The sequence below is a fragment of the Mastomys coucha genome, unplaced genomic scaffold (genome assembly GCF_008632895.1).
Source record: "Mastomys coucha isolate ucsf_1 unplaced genomic scaffold, UCSF_Mcou_1 pScaffold4, whole genome shotgun sequence".
Classification (NCBI taxonomy): Eukaryota; Metazoa; Chordata; class Mammalia; order Rodentia; family Muridae; genus Mastomys; species Mastomys coucha.
The window spans coordinates 46,875,314-46,898,365 of record NW_022196910.1 but is presented as its reverse complement, the minus strand read 5'-3'; the positions used below and the strand labels follow the sequence as shown (position 1 = coordinate 46,898,365).

Sequence of the window (23,052 nt, the reverse complement as noted above, 5' to 3'; positions counted from 1 at the left end):
AGGGACCTGCACAGAAAATTTGAGCTTGTCATAAAAGAAGCCATTGCTCCGCCAACAACGATGCTATCCTTAATGGCTGATTCAGCTTTCCCTGGATCAAGAGGCTCTGCAGTTAGGACACTACAGTTCATGTTTTATTTTACCAAAACAAAATTTTCAATGAGTTATTATACTTGATTGGGGTTATCCACAGAAAATTAATTTCTCACTAAGGATTTTTTATACACTGGTCAAGGGTCAGAGTGTGTGAGTCTAAAGAGACCCAGAGGTCACTTGAATAATAACTTCAAAAGATAACCAGGCACGCCTTGGTGAGACTGTCCTTGCAGGAGAGAATTAAGAACAAGATTGCTGTCTGTCTGAAGTAGTGGAGTTTCAGTTCTCCCTGGAGACAGGGCTTAGATTGATGTCTGACCTTACCTTTCAAGCACAACCACGGCAGCCCTGGAGTAGGTATCCGGAGCAAAGAAAGCAGAGATCCTGGGGTAGTCCTGACATACCAGCTCCACATTTGTTCAGAGCCAGTGGTCCAGGGTGCAGGAATGAAGGATTTTGAGAAGAAAGACAGTGAGGGAGAAAAGGAAGCAGAGTACATGGCAGGGGACAGTTGGACATCAGCCAAAAACATCTCCCTCAGATGCTCTGTTGGGATGAAGGTCAACAGAGCTGCCAGCGATCGGTTAATGGGACAGAGTATGAGCTGGTTCATTTTGTTCCAGATCATGTATGTATTTTGGAAGTGAGAAGAAGCAAAATCACTCTGAAAATGAAATATCACGTAGGCCAGATGAAATGAAACAAAAAACAAGCAAGCAAGCAAACAAACAACAACAACAACAACAAAACCATCAGAAACTGTGTGTGAAGGCAGAGGTTTTTTGACATGAGTTTTGAGCTAAGAGGAATGTAGGGATATGCTGTAGAACAAAGAAATAACTAAAACTGACCAGAGCCATGCTTCCTGGGGAAGGTCAATAAATATTAATTAGCTGACGGTCACCTTGGTTGAGTGAAGCATGGGACAAGGAAATGCCATAGTCAGCAGGGCATGGGGGCTCAGGACTCTCAACTGAAATGAGTAGCTCCCAAGAAGGACACAGCAGTATGCTAGCCACACGGCAGGATGGCATGCACTCAAGACCAGAGTATTTCAAGGGACAATAAAAACATCATCACCATAAGAAGACAAGAGCATCTGCTTCTCTGTGGACACACATGATTTAGGCACAGCGCCCCTTAAGTGCAAAGGTGTCGTCCCAGGTAAGCAGGGAGTAGGGGCCCTGAAGCCCTTCGGTCTCCATTAAGACAATTCCATTGTCATATGTTGCTGGAGATCTGAGAAAGTGTTATTTGGGGATTTGGCTCCAAGGTTAGGGATTCTGTAGGTGTGGCTCATTGCAGAGGGAGGGAGGTGGAAAAGATGGCATGCCTCCTCTAGATCCCCAGAGTAGGTGCCAACAACACAGACAGTGGCTGGCCCTTTTGCTCCTGTCAAAATGTAGGGACAGGCTTGGGGCCAAAGGTTATTTTCCTTGATGATTGAGGACATGAAAAGGCAACTACACACACACACACACACACACACACACACACACACACACACACACCCCTCTCTCTCTATCTATCTCTTCCTATCTCCATCTTTATCCATCTCTATATCCATTCAACCTTTAAACCAGACAGATCTCTGTCAATCTCTCTTTCTCTCCCTCTTCTCCCCCCTCCATCTCTATATCTATCAATTGTTTGAAGCCTTAATTAAAACAAAAATAAATCAACTTCCAAATCTGAGAAGCTCTAGGTTTACTTGAAATATGTACCCAACTAAGATTGTGGGGACCCTGTGTCTTTGTGGGTGGCTTAGAGATCAATCTAGAAGATACATATTAATATTATAATACCAATGAAAAATTATTAGTTGTTATTCAATAATCTGTTGACTAGAAATGCTTGATACACCTATTAAACACTGAGTCCAGGTTCTACTATAAAAACATCAGTTACAGGAACATTAGAGTTTCTGAGTAGGTGTTTATTAAATGGCCAACAGACAAAGGATGTAAGGATGAAGCCAAGCCCTAAAAAATGTGGGATTTCTAAGGAAACTTTTCCTTTAAATGTATCCCTTTCTTCTTAATTCCCCTTAAAAGAATTAAGAAAGCATACAGGCACCATATTGCTTTTTCCCTAAGCAGGCTAGCCTAGTGTAGCAAGGTGGTTTTAGAGTCAAAAAACAAGCCTCCCTGCCCCTAAAATCTGGGTAAGGCTGAAGCAAAACTCTTGAAGTGTTTCCTAAGAACACCCAAATAATTAAATGCTCTGCCTCTTTCAACCAGACACATTCAATTCTTTTTAATAGACATTTTCTAAGTGTCTTCTCTATACAAGGCGCTGTGGTAAGCATCTGGAAAAGAGAGGACTGGGTACAGTCCTCAATGGGAGTAAGAGAGGTGTGTGTTTGGGTGCTGGGTATAAATCATGTGGACAGAGAGAATCAGCAAGAAAGCAACTCATCCAAAGTTATATCCTCCAGTATCCCGAAACATCCGAAAGGGGGAACTTAAGGCTCTATTTCCATGTGTTAGTTTTAGTATCATAGCCTCCACAGACACCATGTGGCTGTGGGTGCATCCTGGAACTCACTGAGTGCTCTTGGAACAACAGGTAGCATTGTTGGGTCTTGAACTTTGACAAGGCCGCACGTTGTTGGCGAGGCATGAGCTATGTCACTCAGGGGTCTTTCTGCAAACATTTGAATATCCAGCCAAATACAGAGAACGGTCTCCTAAAGACCCGGGGATATCCAGGGAGCTTTCATGGTAAGTTGGCAGTCATACACTAAACGCCAAGAAGAGCATATCTAAAGATTTTGGGAGCGATGTGGAGTAGCCACTTTGAAAAAAGGGATCCATACTTTCCCCAATTGTCTAGGTGTATAGCAACTATCTTGGAAAACCAGTTAAATCTCTTTGCAATGCAGCAGATCAGTGCTTCTGTAAGACTCAGGAAAAAAATTGGAAAAAAATTAATTCTAAGAACTAAAAATTATTTGGATTCACTTCCTTCCTTGAATGCAGAACCTATAAAAGAACTTCCAGTTCACGTGAATAGAAATATTGCTTCAGTATTTTAAGACCATTAACCTCTTGACACCAAGATAAACAAGTGCCCAGCTAGGAAAAGAACTTTTTGATACCCATCTCAGCTTCTAACATAAAAGATAACCTTTTAATTATGACTTGCAAACAGGAGTAGTAAGCTTGTACCAACTGAAAAGGATAAAGCTACACATAATTTACAACCTTATGCTCATTGCCTAATTTGAAAGGGACAGCTTTCCCCCTCCTAAAGGACAGTCCGTTATCTCCGGAATTTTCAAATGTAGTCAGTAAGTTAGTATACAGCATTTATTCTCTTTCCCGTTACTGATGTCAGGCCTATTTGTCACTCTTTGCTTTATGCTCATTCTTCTGCCAAATAAAATATTAATTGCATTTTTAGCTGCACTGCTGGTGATCAAAGAACTCTGATATGTCAGGCTAAACTGATAGAAATGGCATCCATTAACATATTTATAGGTTCAGGGCTTCTAGAACATAATTACACCCATTAATTACTTGGCAGTACTTGATTACAGGCTGAAAATGAAAGGCATTTACAGCCATCTCTTCCTTCACAGACCAAAGTTTTCTTCTTCAGTCGTACGTTTCTCTAAAGATCTATCCAAGGGAACCGGGCAAGGGAAACTTGCCTTTCTCCATGTTTAGAAGGCTGGATCAGTAAAAGGAGCCATTCACTAACTTTGAAATAGAATGTATACAAGCAAACCAAATGATATCACTAGGCTGACTTTAAAAAGCACATTTGAAGTATCACACAGATTTCATTAATGTTTTAGAGTTTTAAGAGAGATGATTTCAAGCCAATAAATCTTGAAGTGAAGGCATGAGGCCATGATTATATTTATACTTTCAAATAAACTTCTTCAAATATCACATAGAATCAAATAATTTTGAATTTTCTAACATATTTTAACATGTGTTTCTAACACTCACACACATACACACACAGGGGTGGAGGGAATGAGAGAGAGAGAGAGAGAGACAGAGACAGAGACAGAGACATAGAGAAACAGAGAGAGAGAGACAGAGAGAGAGAGCTAGCAATTTTCAAACTGTCCTGGCAAAAGGCTCATGAGATTTGAAGAATTAATAAACAGTTATTCCGAGGACTGAGCAGCTGTGCAGGTCCAGAAGCTGACAGCTGTGTTTAGTATGTGTTCCATAGAAAGGACAGTCATGCACACTTGACTCCTCTTGACCAGATAATCAGCATGCAAAATGATGGTTTCCCGTAATAACTTCAGTGCCAGACCCAGACACATCTGCTTTTCAGCAAGGAATGAAGTCATTAAAAAAAAAAAATCACGCAGGCTTCCCTCCCCAACATCCTACACACACACAATTTCAGCATGAACCCAGCCAGGATAAACCAGCACAGACCTGGGGAGTCTACCTGTACAGAGAGATCTGTACAGATTTCTCTGACTTCTTTGTTGCCCGACAATAAACTGTAAAAGGCAGTCATATTTGAAAGTAAAAGCCATTTAGCTGTGGTTCTGGGCTGCAGAAGCAGACACACTGTGAAGGAGGAGGAAAGTACCGTACCTTTGGTAAGTCGCCTTAGAATTTGACAGCGGCATTTAAAAGAGACAGCTATCATTCTTGCTCCCTGCTCTCTGGCAAAGTGTACACAAGGCTCTGCTCTGGTGGCTGCAGCGGCAAGCAGCAGCATATGAATTCCTTGCGCACATACCAGGAGAAAGGTAGTCCCAGTGGGGAGTGACAAAGCTTAATTCCTCTTGGCTGATGCAGAGGTCCGCTCCATGTCATCTGGCAGAGCTGTGCCGTTCACTACTACTACCACCGCTGCCCGTCATAGCCTCCTCCCCCTGCTCCATCACAATGGCTTATAAAGTAAGGCTGTTTCGTAGCAACAAAGCAGCAGATAGGAGAAATAGGAGGAAGCGGGGACAGGGCTGGGAGAGGAGCCATTCCATAAATCTCACACTAAGCACTATGCCATGCATTCTGTTTCAGGGTAAGGCTGTGTATTCTAGCCAATGCAGGTCCCTCCACCCCTTGCTTCTCAGCTGTGGGTCTCATGCTACTCGAAAGGCGAGAGATGCCTGCACTCTGACTTTACAAAGAAATGTGTGTATCATCTACTATATTCTTTCTGTGGTGGCTTACATGGAGAGCGAAGGAACAGGGAATGCTATGCTGAGGATCTGGCAGAGCATCATAGTTTTGGTTAAGGATGAGAGGCAGACCTTTGATCTACCTGGAAAGGTCTGTTTGGCACTTTCCAAATCTCTGAGGGTCAAGGCAGTGCTGGTTTATGCAAGAAAGACTGAGAGAAGGAGCTCGGGAGAGTGTGGTCAGCAGAGCAGATGGAGTTTCAAGCCCTTTAACCACTCGAGGAAAAAAAAAATGCCTTGGCTGGAGAACAGCTCAGTCAAGACTGTTTCTAAAGATACCAGGAATAAAAGTGAACAGGGCCAAGTATTTCTATTTTTAATGAACCTTATTATACCGTTTTCCCCAAACAGCCCTCCCTTAAGCCATTCTCTCAACATGCAAATCCCAAGTGCCTTGCTCCACCACAGCAGATGTGACCTGGGTTCTGCTCCTGTGAGGAGGAAATTATCAAGCCCTTCACAGCCCCATTCACAAACTGACAAGAGGCAGAGCCCACCTCCTCATCTGCCAGCACCGGCCCACTCAGGACCAGCCAGCAGAGCCCACCTCCTCATCTGCCAGCACCAGCCCACTCAGGACACAGTCAGCAGAGCCCACCTCTTCATCTGCCAGCACCGGCCCACTCAGGACCAGTCAGCAGAATCTGACATCTCTCATGGGAGCTAACATGGACATGCAGTGGGGGGACATAGGTGGGTGGTCAGAAAGACAGAGAGCAAAAGTCAGTGGTCACTCTGGAGGCAAGACACCTTAGCATTTAAGCTGCTTCTTTAACATCTCCAGGGAGTTGTCATCTAATGTTGTCCTCTTCCACTCCTCTTTTATTTTTCCCCCAAAATAAGTCTTTTAAAGGCCAGTGAGTAAATGTGTGAGACCTGACAACCTGAGATCCTTCCTCAGGTTCAACGTGGTAGAAAGAAAAAAAACTTAATCCTGAGCGTTGTCATCTGACACACACATGTACACACACACAAACATACACTCACACACATATGCACACTCACACACCATATGTACTCACACACACTTATACATACAACACAGACAGTTACACACCATAAAGATTCACATACATAACACTCACACACAATACATAAACATTCACACACCACATATACTCACACATCCACACACTCTTACACATACAATACACACACACCATACACACTCACACACCACATACACTCACACACACACTCTTACACACACTATACACACTCACACACCATACAAACTCTCACATATACACTCACCTATACACACTCACACATACAGAATGCACACACACACCACATACACTCACACACACCTACACACTATTACACATACTACACACACTCACACATATGCACATACACACAGAGTTTAAAAATATGAAAAGTCTTTCAAGCTGGGTTCCAAAATAACTTCTACTATTTCAAGCCCAGTGGCAGCATCTTCTCTTCATTCATAAATCTCATACATCTTAAGCAATTTCCATTCATCAACAGGGAACGTTAGATGCTTGCCCTTTGGAGTTCAAGAGAAAAATAACCTGTGTACAAAACACTGCTGACCATTATGCACATCTACATGAAAGGCTTTTGAAAAGAACAGAATTCCCTTATCAAGGATGGTCTCCCTGGAGCAACTGGCCATCCGTCATTAATCAACGGGATTGATAGTGTTAAATGGATTGTGGGAGTCTTCCATTTGAAATCATTCCAATACCATCATTTTTAAAAGAATGATATCCTTCATCACTTTTGTTCCTTTTAGGCCATCTCTAGAAATATTTCTCTCCCTGGGTTTCTTTTTCTTCTAAATAGAAATAAACCTAGTTGCCAGAGGCTTGGATTATTACTTGATGTGAAGTGAATATTTATAGATATGTCATTTCACCATCCTTTCCTGGATCTAACACCTTTTCTAAAATCCAGGCCCTCAGAATATGCAGCTGTCAAATAGTATTAATACCTCCTTACTTGGGGAGCGTTACTACTCGGCTCTCTTTTATTAATGTCTATCCTGTTAAATCTCAAAACCTTACAGGAATCTCTCGCCTCTCTGCTACAAATCTATTTTGCTCCTTCTTTAAAGCTAGGCGATCAAATATTCCTACTTTCACTAACACACTCAGTTTTTTTGTTTGTTTGTTTTTGTTTTGTTTTTAACCCTTTTTTCTGGTCTCAAGAAAGAGCATTGGAACTATTAAAATATCCCGCTTCCCTAGCAGGAGACATAAGTCATCCTACAGCACTCCGAAAGGCTCCTGAGAGCCCACACTAGGGGCTGATCTTTTCTCCTTGGATTTTGTGACACTAATCTTAGCAGGCTGCTCAGGCTCTTCTCCAGACATGAGCCCCTTGAGAAAGGCCTATCCTGCACGGGAGGAAATATCCCAAGGGGTCCCACCTCCTTATCCCGGGTCCTCAGGTAGCCAAATATTTCCTTGGGAACAATTCCTAGGCCAGTACATCTACCAAGACACTGTGTCCTTTCTTCCCGATACAAACTAAGCCTCGGATATTAAACTCTGGCGTCAGCAGAAAGCCTTCTGGAGATGCACCTCCTCTGTCTCACAGTCTCACAGCTGATTGGCTTGTGGGCCAAAGGTCTCACGTGCCCAAGGCATCTGGTGGCCATCATCCACAGCTTCCTGTCAGGAGCCCTCTGGACAGAGTGGCCCGAATTTCTTGCATGTAAGTTTAATATAACCATCCATCTTTGGGCCACCTGCCTCCTGCCACCTGCGGTGGCTCAGCCTTATAGGTAGCTTGGCTATCTCAACAATTGCACTGAAGGGCACCAGGCAGTGACTAAAAAAATCACAAAGCAGTCAAAACGGCATCAAATGTGTGTCCGATGGCGGCACGGGATAACTGGGAGGGCAGTTTAAGGGTCAGTGTAGGAGTACTAGTTTCCTTTAAAATGACAAATGAACAAACAAAACCCCAAAGCCTCACTACCTAAAAACATGGCCTTGCTGGATTTGGGGTAGATTAATCCCTTGAAATTATAACTTGTTTCAGGGGTTCTCTAAATGTAAGCTTCCTTAAGGCCTAATCCAAGGGTATTACATTTACACGGAATTTAGCATATCATTTGGGGGGTGGTATTGCATTTACACCATATCACTGGGGAGGCTCTGTTCAGGGTTTTTGATCAGGTACAGATTGGTTCTCAGGAAGATGACTCAGCTGGTGCATGAGTAAGATCAAGAAGAGCCATCTTTTTTCACTCCTGCCTTCGTAGCTCCTCACTGATGGAGCCTGGAGTCTGCTTATGACAGGCAAGCAAACTTTTCTCAAGCCACATGCCCAACCCTGGTAGATTTTCTATTGTACCTTTCTTACTGACAGGAAATATGAGGACCCCAAGAAGCCTCATCCAGGAGTTATGGACACAGATGCAGAGACCCATAGGCAAACATTAGGCGGAACCAAGATGGGGTCAGGGTGTGTGTGTGTGGGAGGGGTGAATGTGGGAGGTTGGGGGAAGGGTAAGAGCTGTATTGGTTGGTTTTGTGTGTCAACTCGACCCAGCTGGAGTTATCAGGGAGAGAGGAGCCTCCCTTGAGGAAATGTCTTCATGAGATCCAGCTGTAAGGCATTTTCTCAATTAGTGATCAAGGGTGGGAGGGCCCCTTGTGGGCGGTGCCATCTCTGGGCTGGTAGTCTTGGGTTCTATAAGAAAGCAAGCTGAGCAAGCTAGGGAAAGCAATCTAGTAAGGAACATCCCTCCATGGCCTCTGTGTTTGCTCCTGCTTCCTGACCCGCTTGAGTTCCAGTCCTGACTTCCTTTGGTGACAGCGATATGGAAGAGTAAGCTGAATAAATCCTTTCCTCCCCAACTTGCTTCTTGGTCATGACGTTTGTGCAAGAATAGAAACCCTGACTAAGACAGGGGGTCTTGTGGAAGAGTGGGGGATAGAATCGATCAAGATGGAGGGGTCAAGGATACCACAGAAAGACCTACTAGAGAGTCAACTAGTCTGGGCCCATGGGGGCTCACAGAGACTGAACCACCAAGCAAAAAGCATGCAGGGCTGGGCCTAGGCCCTCCCTGCCCACCACCCCATTTGTAGCAGATGTGTAGCTTGGTCTTCATATGGGTCCCCTAACAATTGGAGTGGGGGCTGTCTCTGACTCTTTTACCTGACACTGGATCCCCTCCCCTGTACCTGGACTGCCTGGTTGGACCTCAGTGGGAAAAGAGGTGCTTAGTTCTGCTGGAACTAGATGTTCCAGGGTGGGGTGTATGGGATGGGAGACAGAGCTTCCCTTCCTCTTTGGAGAAGGGGAGGGGGTAATAGGTGTACAGACTTGTAAAGGTGGGACTGGGAGAAGAAGAGGAGGGGCTGTGATTGGAATATAATGTGAATAAAAAGTTAATTAGGGAAAAAAATGTGAGGGCCCTTTAAGAACAGCTACACTTTACAACCAGCAGGGGGCACCAAGAATCTGTCCCTCTCAGCCTTCTGGGGCTCACCCCAGCTCACACCCAAGTCATCTACAGCAAAGCTAATTAATGTGTGCATGGAAATACTGTGACTACAGCCACAATCAGAAGGAGAGACAGAGACAATTTCTGGGAGATAAAGTGTTTACCACAGCCATCCTTTCAGACTTGGTGATATCTTTTGCCATGATATTTTAAAAGATTTTAATAGTATCGATTTCATAAGTTGAGGCATGGAGTAACAGATGAAAATCAAAGAAGACAAGACTTCCATGCTTGCTCAAGGACTCCAGTGATCTTATAATTAAAGTGACCACATCACACCGGATGTGGATGCAGACATAACATCACACCGGATGTGGATACAGACACTGCATTTGTTTTGTTTAATTTGTTTTCTGCTTGTTTCCTTTCACTGTGTTCATTTCTCTATGTCAATTTTTTTTTTGTCTTTATGGAGTCTTTTGATTATTAACAAGGAAAGGTCTTTGCAAATCTCAACTTCTTTTCCATAAGCATATACCCAGAATATAGTTTTAAAAATTAAAAATTAAATTGGAATGAAGAGATCAACAACAGATAAATACCTCATCCTTTGATATAAGAATCAAGGTGATTGAAAACGACAATTTCACTACAATTCTCTCCTTCCTTTCAAGTGATTTCATAAATCTTTTAGAAAACACAATTGGTGGTTCTTGCTTGTTTGCTTATTAACAATTGTCTTTCACATTCCTGGAAGGCAATCGCCTCAAAATGCCCAAATCATTTAGCTTATTTTTTTAAACAGATGTAATGATTATTCCTAGTTGTCAACTTGACTATACCTGGAATGAACTACAATCCAGAATTGGAAGGTTCACCCGTGATCCAGATCTTGAAGCTGGGAGACACAAGTTTCTGACCTGGATCTTGGCATGGAGATGATCTTGAGGCAGAGTGGACTTGAAAAGCTTAGGCCCAGGCAGGGGAGTATGTACCTTTACTCCATGGAGACTAAGGTAAGGAGACCTCTGAGCTCAAGGTCATCTGGAACAAAGCAAGTCCCAGATCCAGGCATGGTGGCACACCTTTAATCTGGGCCACACCTTCTGCTGGAGACCTACGTAAGGACATTGGAAGAAGGAAGATTTGCTCTTCTTTGTCTGCTTGCATTTACTTGCCAGCCCACCTGTTGGAATCTACTAGCCTTGTGGGACTGGGCAACTACGAGATCCTTGGACATCCGATTCACCGCTGACCATTGTTGGGGAGTTGGACTACAGACTGTAAATCATCATAACAAATTCCCTTACTATATAGAGACTATTCACACGTTTTGTGACTCTGGAGAACCCTGACTAATACAATAGAAAAGGACATGCTGAACTGGCTCGTATTGAGTATACTGATATATTGAGTATACTGTATTGAGTATATTTTCCCCCTACAGTTAATAATGGTGGACCCATAAGGAAACCCTCTAAAAAGTGTTATTCAGACAAGCTATGTTTCAAAATGAAAGTCTCAATAGCCAGTCCCTGTGTTATCTGCTTTCCTAGGCCAGAGTCTTACACCCTTTAACACGAGACTCCATTTAATACGAGAAGGTTGGAAATTCCAGAGTAAGATCTGCACAAGCTTGTCTGCTTGGAGCATGTGGCAGGACCTGTGATGCATGCAGATTAGGGATGGCAATAGGAAGGAGCTATGTATACCAGAGGGAAAGCTCCCCTTTGATGGTCCAGGAGGGATGGAGAGGAGCCAGAAGGTGCCCATTGGCTTTACCACCTTGGGAACTTCATTTCTTTCTGCTTTGTGTTTCAAAGGTATGAGGTGAAGGCTGTATCAATGACTGGCTTCCCATGTGAACAGTGCTGGACTTCATAAGTGCCAAAGATTCTATAGAAATACAGTCACTTAGTCTGGCATTTGGTCACAGAGCACATCCTTCCTTATGGCTCGGTGTGATAAGATGGATTGTTTCATCAGACAAAGCACAGGGAAGTGTGAACTGGAATTAACAAGGCTGATCCTTCCTCTTCTTTCTCTTACCCTTAAATGGTAGATTTTTTCCTAAGTTGTTTCCTGAATGGTGCAACTACCTTCTTCAGCAACGGATCTACTCCCAGGCTCTGGAAATGACTCTTCTATTTTTATTTTCAAATAGTGCTCACCAGCCGAAATCTGCTTTCCTATCCTGAAGCCCTCTTCCTTGATTCTTGACTCCACATCTGTGGGTACCTGTCACAGGCATCTAAATTGATACTTAAACACAGCAAGCTCCTTACTGGTTCCTTAGTAGGATGCCTGCTTTCCTGTATGATGTCATCACCACCTCTCTCCACAGGCAGCTTGAATTTATTAAAACCTTTCTGTCTTAGTTAGGGTTACTATTGCTGGGATGAAACACCATGACAAAAGGAAGTCAGGACAGGAACTCAGACAGGGCAGGAACCTGGAGGTAGGAGCTGATGCAGCGGCCATGGAGGGGTGCTGCTTATTGGCTTGCTTCCCCTGGCTTGCTCAGCCTGCTTTCTTAGAGACCTCATGACCATCAGCCCATGTATGGCACTACCCACAATGGACTGGGCCCTACTACAAAGTCACTAATTATGAAAATGCCCTACAGCTGTGCCTTATGGAGGCATTTTCTCAACTGTAGCTCCTTCTTTTCCAGTGACACTAGTTTCTGTCAAGTAGACATAAAACTAGCCAATAAACTTTTGGAACACATTCCATTTTCAGCTGCTAAAATCCTAGGCCCAACCTGTATAGCTACTGCATAGCTGAGCTTTTCTCTCTCTTTTTTCTTAAAAAGAATGGGTGGAATGTTTTGTTTAGCAACTGCCTTATTCTAGTGCCCAGTGTACTCGACATGAATTGGAGATAACCCTTCTATCTCAGGGTACAATTAGTGACCCAAACTCATTGTGATTTTTTTTTTACAAGTGTCTACTCTGCTATTTGAGGAGAACACAGCTCTTTGAATCTTGCAATAATACTCAAAATTCATCCTTTCTGCTCCCTCTGGGCTAAGATAGAAGATGCTTCCACATAAGCAGTGTCATTTATTTGGGGGTGACACTGCAGCCTGAGTTGTGCTCCGTGCTGTGATCTACACTGTACAGCTCCACTTGGCAAATAAGCACGGTCCTGAGGAGTAAAGAAAAGTACAAGATACAATAGGAAATAAAAGTACAAGATCCAACAGGTAAAGGAGCTAGAGTTCTTAAGAATTAAATCCCTATAAAAAATAAACAAGATCACATAGACAAAAACCTGGCCTGTGCATTTTCTGCGAGCCCAGCCTGTGGTGGTGGCGGCCTTGTGTCCCAGTAAGAAGGCAGGAAACATGGCTGGTTAACAACACCGAGCTAAAGGAGAGGGGCTGTGCGCAGGGAAACCAGGCCAGGTCAGGAGGGATCTCCAAAGAGAAGGCGATGTGGCAGCTTCCTTCAGCTCCTGCTTTGCACTCAGCCAACAGACTGCCATCCTCTGCATGTTCTTTCCACGCCACTAAACACCATCTACCACACTACTTAAATAATTGATTCGTTTACAGGCCCTCCCCACTCCCAACCAGGTTTTGCTATGTTTTAATGGGGAAAACGACATTTTTTGGGGGGTGAGGGTGGGGGAGACTTGTCTGCTCTGTTCATTGCCTAGGCTGGCTCCTCATATAGAACTCATTTTTATTAATAAGTTAGTGGGGGCTTCCCTTGTAATGGCATTTCTTTACAGGCACTGGTTCTGAAGCTTATACATAAAAGATAAAGTTAAGAAATTACTTTAAACACCAAAACACCCCTCCCATGTTGAAAGTCTCTCACATAAGGCCAGGTGTCCTGCATGTTGCCTGTTTGTGGGGGGAAGGGGAGAATGAGGCACCCTGAACACCCCTCAGATTTATTTCTGGTGCTTCCGACAAGATGATTCATAGGGGCTCTGCCATTTCCGACTATGAAGAAACAGGCAACCCAGCTTGCTTTTCATTCCTCCGAGGCAGCAAGAGCATCCAAGAGAAAGGCAACATACAGAACAGATGTGAAAATGCAAAGACTTCCCAGCTTGGCTCTGGGTGAAGGAAGACAGGAACATGTGGTCGGTTGGTCATCCTCAGCGTAGGCTTTCCCCAGCATGTCTACCCAGGCCTGTCAAGGGGTTGATGCAAAGCCACAATATTGAACCATCTGCTTCGAGACTTTGTATCTAGTAGCACATGAACAAACCACTTAGTCATCACATCTGCAACAAAGCATTTTACCACAACCATGTCCAAAGTGGCCCTCTTGCTACCTTGTAGCTACCATGATGATTTGTATCCTGTGGGCCAGGGACTGAGCTATCCACAGTTGGAATGCACGAAACACAAAGAGCCTGCACAAAACATAAAGAGCCTGCTCATTGCACTCGGAATATGCTAAAATTGCCTACAGATGTGTAGAATCTAAAACTTTAAGTAAAGACAGGAACAGCAAGTCTTGATACAGATACTGTTTCTGATACACCGAGAAGTGCACAAACTGCATTGTTCCTTAGAGCAATGTAAATCATGGGTCATCAAGACAAACGAAATTAGGGGGCACATGCTTAATCGCAACTCATGGCAATGAAGGGAGAGATCATGAATCAGGAAAGTCAACTGCAGAAAACAAGGGGTGGTGGTGAGAAGGAACCTAAGGACTCAGAAGGCTCAGAGTCAGGCGCCTAATACCATCTTTGTGTTGGCCATCACAAGGAGCCCCAAGTAACATAACCACTTTGCAAACTGCATTACTGAGGGCAAAATCTGAACCCAGAACACTAAATACAGACTCACGAATTCTAACTAATAACCTATAGACCCACTCTGTCCAAAGCGTCACTTTGTGTGCATGAACTACCCCCATATCCTATTTATACACAAACAATGCTTTGATTTAGTTTACGGATCTACTCTGGTAGAGACTGCCTCCCCCTGACTCCTACTTCACCACCATTGGGCCTGACCAAGGACAGAGGCAACCACAATTACCTATATGGATATGAATTGTTCAACAAAAAGATTCATGTCCTGAAGGCATGTACCAGCAACTTAGGCATAGTAACAGGCAATGCCTATAAGCCAGGCTGATGACATGTACCCTCAGAAACCTGTTAGAAGTCTCAAGAAGATGGCCTCCTGTCAGGGGGTGTCTTGGTTAGGGTTCTATTGCTGTGAAGAGACAACACAACCATACCAACTCTCATAAAGGAAAACATTTCATTGGGGCTGGCTCCTAGTTCAGAGATTTAGTCCATCATTGTCATGCTGGGAAACATGGTGGCATGCAAGCCAACATGGTGCTGGAGAGGCAGCTGAGAGTCTGTGACACACTTCCTCCAACAAGGCCACATCTACTTCAACAAGGCTACAACTCCTAACAGTGCCACTCCCTATGGGCCTATGGGGGCCATTTTTTACTGAACCCCACCTCCGAGCCCCACTGAGAAGCGCAGGGCATGAGGCTGGAGTTGTAGTCTTTTCAGCATTTGGTGAAGAAGTTGGCTTTGATTCATACCAAGACAGAGGCAACCACAGTTACCCTATGGATATGAATTGTTCCACAAAAGGATTCATGTACTGAAGGCATGTACAACTGGCATTGCTGCTGAGGGGTGATTTAATAATGAAGGTCCTGAACACCCAATGGACAGATTAATCTGTTGATGTCATACTTCCATGGCATAACTGGGAGATGGTAGACACTTGGAAGTAGAACCTTGTGGAAGTAGTAGATCTAAGACAGTGTTCTTGAAGGGTAAACCTTCTCCCCTCTCCTTGCTTGCTAGCCATTGTATAGTGAGCATCAAAGCTCACCTATCCTCCCCAGTGAGCCCTTATTTCTTGATACTCTGCATAATCACAGGTCAGGAAAGTGTAATTGCTAAAAGTGTAATACAAAATAAATCTTTACTCCCTTATGGTATTGCTGGCTTTTTTCATAGCAATGCACCACTAACTAACACAATATTGTGTTAGTATGTACATGTGTATTCATAGGTGTGTTAAAAGGCTTCAGAGATAGTTGTATAAGATACATAGAATCACAACCAAGGAAAGGGAGAATCTTACTCCTATGCCTCTCTCAGAAGAAATCTACACTTGGTCAAGTTGCAAAGGATTTTATGAGCCATTCTGTTTCTGAGTTCATTATCACAACTTGAAGGTCACCTCTTCATCATTTGAAACAGTGGTGCTCACATATTTCACCTTTATTTCCATAAAGATAACATGAACTGCCCCTTGGAGATGTTCTGCAAACACTCTCATCACTGATCACTGCCCAAGGAAACAAAAAGAAGATGGATTTCAGCCCTCTAATAATGCCTAAAGGGGAAAACCGGAGAGGTTCATAAAAACAGGTAAGTTGAAGAATCGAGGGAAAGAGACAACCAGTTAAATGAGGGAAACATTCGAAATGGAGGCTGCCCCTGTCCTCAGGCATCCCAGTAAGTAATTGTGTGAGCCACCTCAAGGCAGCAAGCCCAGGGCCATCTTGTGTACTGGGTGCTTATTGGAGTGGGCAGCTGAGCCTTGGAAGGAGTCCAGAACATAGGTTCCCTGGATGTGATCTCACCTAATGGCCAAAGGCTGCCAGACTCCTAGAGATGGTCTAAGCCATATTCTCATCCTAAAGTAGGGAGGACTAACCTGCAGGAACCCCCCTCCAAGTGCTTCTATAGTTAGGACAGAGCCTGTGTCAATAGCAACACAAGAGTTCTACAGAGAATCTCAGTGGTAGGAATAGAGGCAGTCAATAGCCAAGTTGCATAGGTGAAAGAGGAAGGAAGGAGGGGCCGAAGTTGATGGTGGTGGTGGTGATGATGACGACATTATTATTATTATTATTATTATTATTATTATTATTATTATTATTATTATTATTATTATATCTAGTGAGATGGGGGAACTTTGAATTCTGAATGTTACCCTCTATGTTAATGCCAACATTGTAATCATCACCGACATGGCTTGCCCTCATGTTTCAGGTCTTGAGTGCTAAGCAAGGGCTAAAGCACAGTTTCTCATTGAATTCTCACTAGCTTCCTGCCAAAGGCCCTAGGTTTAGTAAGGTAAAACTGGTAGCCAAAAGAAATCTATCTGTTCAAAGTGAGCAGCATGAAGAATCGACTCACACGTGTATTGTGAAATGATTAGCAGGGTGGATTGACACACCCTCTGCTGTCCCTGGTTACCTCGTATGCTGACGACACTTAAGATGCCCCGTCTGCACAGAACAGTGGTATCTGCAGTCACCACTAGGTCATCATCAGATAGTACAGATGTCTGGAGCTTGGTCCTCTTAGGTCTCTGCCCTCTATCCAACATTCCCTTTATCTTCCAGACTCAGAGACCCACTGGAGTCCTTCCTGCTGCTATGAGTTTGACTTTTTTGTTGTTGTTAACTGCCACAGATGCACAGCAGGGTCATCAAGTATTTGTCTTTTTAAATCTGCCTGTTTTACTTCCTGTAAAAGTTTGAACACTGGGTGTATCATAAAGACCCAAGTATCAAAACCTGGTCCCAAGATTGCAATATCAAAAGTGTGGGGACTTCTATGAGGTAGGGCTTTGTGGGAGACTCTCAGCTCACTGGGTGTGTGCTCTCCAATGCAGTCGGACAACCGCGGTCTATTCGTCTCTCTGTTCCATGACTCATAACTGGCATGTTTCTGCTCTATCACACACTCATGACTTTTCCCCCCCTCCACATTTTTATTTATTTATTTGGATTATCCAAGATCAGACCTAGGGTCATTTAGATGGCATGCAAGTGCTCTACCACTGCGCTCTACAACCTGGTGCCAGTCTCAGAACAATGCAGGCAAATGGTCATGTGCAAGAATATTCAAAGCTACTGAAGGAAACGTTTTCTTGTTATAAATCGATGATTATATCAGTTAAATCATTACAGTCACAGAGAGCTTGGCATAATGTCCTTCAGAGTCATCCATGCTGTAGTACCAGGGCTCTCTTCTTTGATGCTGTTATTCCTGGTATACAGTGCATCTTCCTCATCAGATCACCCATCGATGAACATGTAGGCTGATACCATTCACTGCCTCTAGTCAATAATGCTGCAATGGACATGCCAATGAGAAGTCTATCCCACTGATTCCCTTTGTCCATGTGGTGTAGATAAGGGATTACTAAATTGCATGGCAATTTGGGACCTCCTACACTATGTTGATAATGATATCATTTCCCATTCCTACCTACAGTCTCAAGGTTTCTCTTTTCCTCCACATTCCTGTCTTTCTCTGAACTAGGTTTTTGAGGGATATTCAGGAGCTTGCTTGATCCAAAGGGAATCCCAGAAGGATGAGACATTGTGCCCAAGCATAGGCTAATGAAAACCACCAGCCTTACACCTACTGCTTACAGGAAGAAACACAAAATTGGTGAGCTGTGAACAGAGTTGCAAAGTAATGGCCCAATTTACCTTTGAAATATAATAAAATGTCTTTTAAGTAGGAAATTAGAGACTTTCTTGGCATAGTCCACAGCACAGGACAGCTCTGGAGTAAATTTACACCCTGTCCTTCCCACTTCCCTCCCCCTTTGGTGTTCCATTATCAATCTCTCAGCAGGGCTGGGATTTCAGCATTAGTGCTCACAGACAGAACTGGAAATAACAGCATTCTGCAAATCCCTACCGCCACCCCCTTCTACCCCATCACATTCGGATTCCTTGGTGCTGCTGCAGATTAAAGGTAATTCTCGGTCATTACTGATGTCATTTATCACCTTCCCTGTGTGCTTCTTTTGTGCAAACCTTTAGGAAGCCTCGCTCATTTGAGGAAGTTCAGTCTCTGAGTGGAGAATGACACTGTGGGTTTTTTTTCCTTTTTCTTTTTCCTAGGCAGTACTTCTAGGTGTTTCTTAAGATACAGCCCCTTGGACTGCTGCGATGATGACAGCCAGGTCCAAGCTTGTCAGGAGACAAAAGACAAGGCGATCTATCACCATTATTTGGAAATCTCATCTAGCAAAGGATTTATGATCTGCTGGGGTTCAGAGGAGATTAAAAGAAAACAAAACAGAGGTTGAATAAAGCATGTCTGCTGGTGCATGAAGACAAGAGGGATTTCAGAGGAGACCTGAGGTGATTGGCATGCAGTCAGACATGCCACATGACACAGGACTCTGTGCCACAGTGGTGTGGACAGGGAGAGTTGGAGACTGCTAAGTGGCATGGTTGCATCATTTCAAGAGCAGTCCACCTCTTGAGCATCTGATGTGGACAGGAGAGAGGGGCATGCATACAGAGCTGTGGATCCAGACTCTTACAGTCAACACGCTAGCCTATGAGCCAGACACAGTGACAGCCTAGTGCCTCAGTCTCTCTAGGTTTTCATGAAGTGGTTGTTAAGATCTTAAGTCAAGTCATAAACCTAGAAGCCCCTCCCCCTTAGAGAGTAATCAGCATTCAATAAATGCTAGGCTAGCTTCCCCGCAAATGCCATCAGTGACCTACCCTCACTGAATTGGCAAGAAGGGTAGAGAACTTACTAAGAATATTTACAGTCTCCTCAATGGAGCGGTGGTACTGGAGTGTGACTCATCACCACACATGTTGCCATGCCAACAACAACATCTCTCTAGTTATCATAGCTGTTAGAGAGAGCCAGGTCTTGAACTTGACAGGCAAAGCTTCTGTCTTAACTGGTTATCAGACCAGTGGCTTAAGGGACACTTGTAACCTATAAATGCACTGGTTTCGCCTGAGTGGAATTTAGAAATGACTTAGTTGCATAGTGCACAACAACTTGCACTTCTTTTAAATGATACACACATGGCCTGCCTTAGAGAATTACAAGCTCACCTCACCTAGTGCCTACAGTTTTGTACAGTGACTCTCAGGGGGACTGAACAGAACCTACCTCTTCCAAATGTGGGCCAAATATGTCCCAGATGTCCCCAGTGACTTAGCAGGCTTCTAACAGTCCCTGTAAGTTGTCTGGATCTTAAAGGGACTTAAGATTCTTGTCTTTTTTTCTACAAATCTCTTATAGGCTTCCTCGGGTGACGCACCTCACAGATACAGTCTCTTCCTCTTATCAGGTAACTTGATCATATACACCCCTCCCCAGCTCCTTCTGAGACCCGCCCCCAAGCTACCCAGTGGAGTGCTTTTTAAAAGCCCATCAAGTCCAGTTTTTGCTGCACATATACTCTTGGCTATGTGGCCTTCACTGGAGGGTGGCCTACCCACTCGGGGCTGCACCCTTGAAGAAAACTGATTTGCCCCTTTCAGTAGTTATTACTTCCCAATAGCTCCTGATATCTTTCATGCCCTCTTCTCCTCTCCAGGCTGGACTTTTGTTTTGCTTGAGCTTGTACAGACCTTGCACACGATGCCTCAACTGCTGTGAATCCACACGTGTAACTGCCCCCCACGTTTTCCTGTAGCTAACCCCTGCTCTGACCTTCTTACAAGCTCCCTTCTCCTTTTAGTGCATCTGTCAACCCTCACTAGAGAAGCTTCCCTTCGAAGTCAACAGTGATCTACACAGACACCTACAACTGCTCAAGGTACAGAGAATCAGACTCTGCAGTGCTAAGCCTGAAGGAGACATCTTTGGTCTTACAACCTCTCCTCCCAAGGCATAGGCATCATGGGGGCGGGGGGAGATCTGGAAAGAACAAACGAGTCAAACTCAGTTGTTAAAGCTTCAAACTGGTCCAAGGATCTGGCAAATGATGGAGGTGCTCCTCCTGATAAAATGTGCACATGGGAGTGGCCCTACTGTGTACAGAACTTCCAGGAGAACCACAGGTTTGCTCATTCAATATTCCTAAGTTGAAAATTCTTTGTTTAGCTCTGTACCCCATTTTTTAATAGGGTCATTTGGTTCTCCGGAGTCTAACTTCATATATATTGAATATTATCTGTCTATTGGATGTAGGATTGGTAAAGATCTTTTCCCAGTCTGTTGAATTCTGTTTAGCCCTACTGTCAGTGTCCTTTGCCTTAAAGAAGCTTTGCAATTTTATGAGGTCCCACTTGTTGATTCTTGATCTTAGAGCATAAACCACTGATGTTCTTTTCAGGAATTTTTCCCTTGTGCCCATGTATTCGAGATAAAGTTTACATATTTACAAACATTATAAGCACTTACTATCTCATTTCACTGCCTAAAGTCTCCTCACCTTTGTCACTTTTCCTCCCCATAGGAAGGCCACATCTAGCCCTGGTGGCACTGCTGAGAGGATCAAAGTAACATCCATTGTCAAGACACTTTACTGCCATCTGCTGGAAGAAAAGTGCCATTACTCACTACATACTTAGTGGCTAAGATGTGACTAGCACCTTATCCATGGGCTCTAAGATTTGGACAGTGTCTGACCACTCCCAACACCCTGTGAGCTCTGAGCATCTCCACGAGGGGAAGCAACAGAAAGCAGTTGCTACGAGATTCGTTGTTTTGAAGAAAGAAAGAAGTTTAAGAATAACTTTAATACTCAAAACAGGGTGAAGTTTCTGTGAATTAATTCCCCTCCCCCCACCCAGAGCGCTTTATTTAGTTCTGTGGTTGTGAAAACCAGGCTTTGAATTCTATTCCAACATGATTGTGCTAAAAGGGGCATGGGGCTGCCATGTGGTAAATGTTTGATAGGACTATGATTTCACTGCTACCCATGTCTGGCAGAACCAGTTTCTTCAGCTGACAGTGAAGAAAATCGAGAATGCTTACCAGCAAGGCGTGTATTACTGTCAGGGGGAATGCTTGGCACAGCACAATCAACAGCAATATTAACTGCTGTCGACTCCGGAGCTGATATTAATTATTGATGCTGTTTCTGTGATCTCACATTCTTCCCAATGCGCAGAGACACTGTTATTCTAGTTTCCGTCTTACAATCACCATTATTGAGACATTTCTATATCACAGAGGTAGACCAGATTCTGAATCTGAAACTCTGGAGCAGGTACCCTGTGACCAAGGGCAGAGCCAGCACCAGGCTTAGACTTGTTAAGATATTCTACTTTCAACACTTGAATTCAGCCTGATGCCTCTCTGGATCCTGGAAGCCTTATGGAGGGCTGTTGATGCTACTGTCTTAATGCCATAAAAGAAGTGGAAATCTCAGAGTAAGGACATATAGAATGGCTTCTTGGTCCTCTATCCAAATCACTGTCCTATGGACGTCTCTGCGATTTCAACAGGAGAAACGAACTAGCTAAGAGAATCCGCTCCTGAGACCAGCTGAGTTGTTGAATGGAGAAGGGCACAGGGCATGTGCAGAAGAGCCTTACTCCCTGGAGAGGACTCTGCTCAAAGCACAGCGCACAGTGCTGATGCAGCATGCGACCTAAGCCTTTTCTTTCTAGCATCTGTTTATAGAAATTCTGACCAGGTGGCAAACTCTTCCCCTCTGCTCTCAAGCAACAGGACGCAGGACAGAGAACACCTGTTCCAAAACTGCACTGATTAGCTGGAAGTTGGCAAGTATAGCAAGGGCTGAGGGCCACACGTGGGGAGAGGATCCTGCTGCCTTGTCAGCCCTTGGCTCTGCTCCTGATCTTGGCTCTAGTCCCTGTCCATGGCTAATGGGATTGATCCACGGGCATAAATCTGAAAGCTCCTGCTGGCAAGTGTGAGGTTATCTTATCCAAGGCCATTGCAGTGTGCCGCTGCTATCTAAAAGCAAAGGTTTCAAACTTGGAGTAAAAGTACTAGAGATGCAGGTAGGGGTATGATGCTCTCCACTCCCACACAGCTTCCGGGAAGGTGTGTCACTCAGGTGACTATGGACGCATACATGACTGAATGCGTGATTTATGTATGCAGTTTTGCTTTGAGAAGGTAAAAATAACTAAGTCAGCACATGCTGATTGGAGGAATAGACACAAAACTCCAGGGAAACTTAGGGGAGCAATAAATAGAGGGGGAGGTGAGGAAAACTGTGGGAGAGTATCCTATACAAGGGGACATGTGCAGGACGGAGGAGACAGACGCTCCGTGTAGAAGGAAGAGCGTGCAGCATGGGAGCATGGAGATGGGGTCTGAAGGGAAAGGACAGAGCTCAGAGAAGAAGGGATGGAAGAGCCAAGTCGCCACAGTTATCAACGTGGGAGGAGCGGGTGAGAAGCTGGTGTGTCATTGAAAAACTCCACCGTGACAGCACGCTGCAGCACGCATGCTCTACCCTAGGGTGTCTCAGCCATGGCCCCTCAACCCAACAGGCACACACATTCCAGCCAGGCCTTTTAGTTTTCTAAGGATAAAAAACTCACACACAGATTGTTATCATTTTAATATCTGCTTGCTGATATGTGAGTACTGATCTAAACATGACTCGCAACAGTTATAAGAAAGAAATTCTAGATTTTTTTTTTTT

The 23,052-nt window shown here is 44.1% G+C and overlaps 1 protein-coding gene across 11 annotated transcripts in view; it reads right to left on the bottom strand.

Moving 5' to 3' along the window:
- The window catches only part of Grip1 (glutamate receptor interacting protein 1), a 648,195-nt gene that overhangs the window by 268,607 nt on the left and 356,536 nt on the right, over positions 1 to 23,052 (bottom strand). For 2 of the 11 annotated variants that reach the window (XM_031349339.1, XM_031349340.1), the window contains exon 1: positions 4,668 to 4,958. The exons of 8 other annotated variants lie outside the window; for them this stretch is intronic. In XM_031349339.1, the coding sequence (XP_031205199.1) occupies positions 4,668 to 4,794 (127 nt within the window). In that variant the 5' untranslated portion in view covers positions 4,795 to 4,958. Of the gene's footprint in view, positions 1 to 4,667; positions 4,959 to 23,052 lie in introns of those variants that run through there. One more of the 11 variants, XM_031349341.1, reaches the window with a different exon arrangement.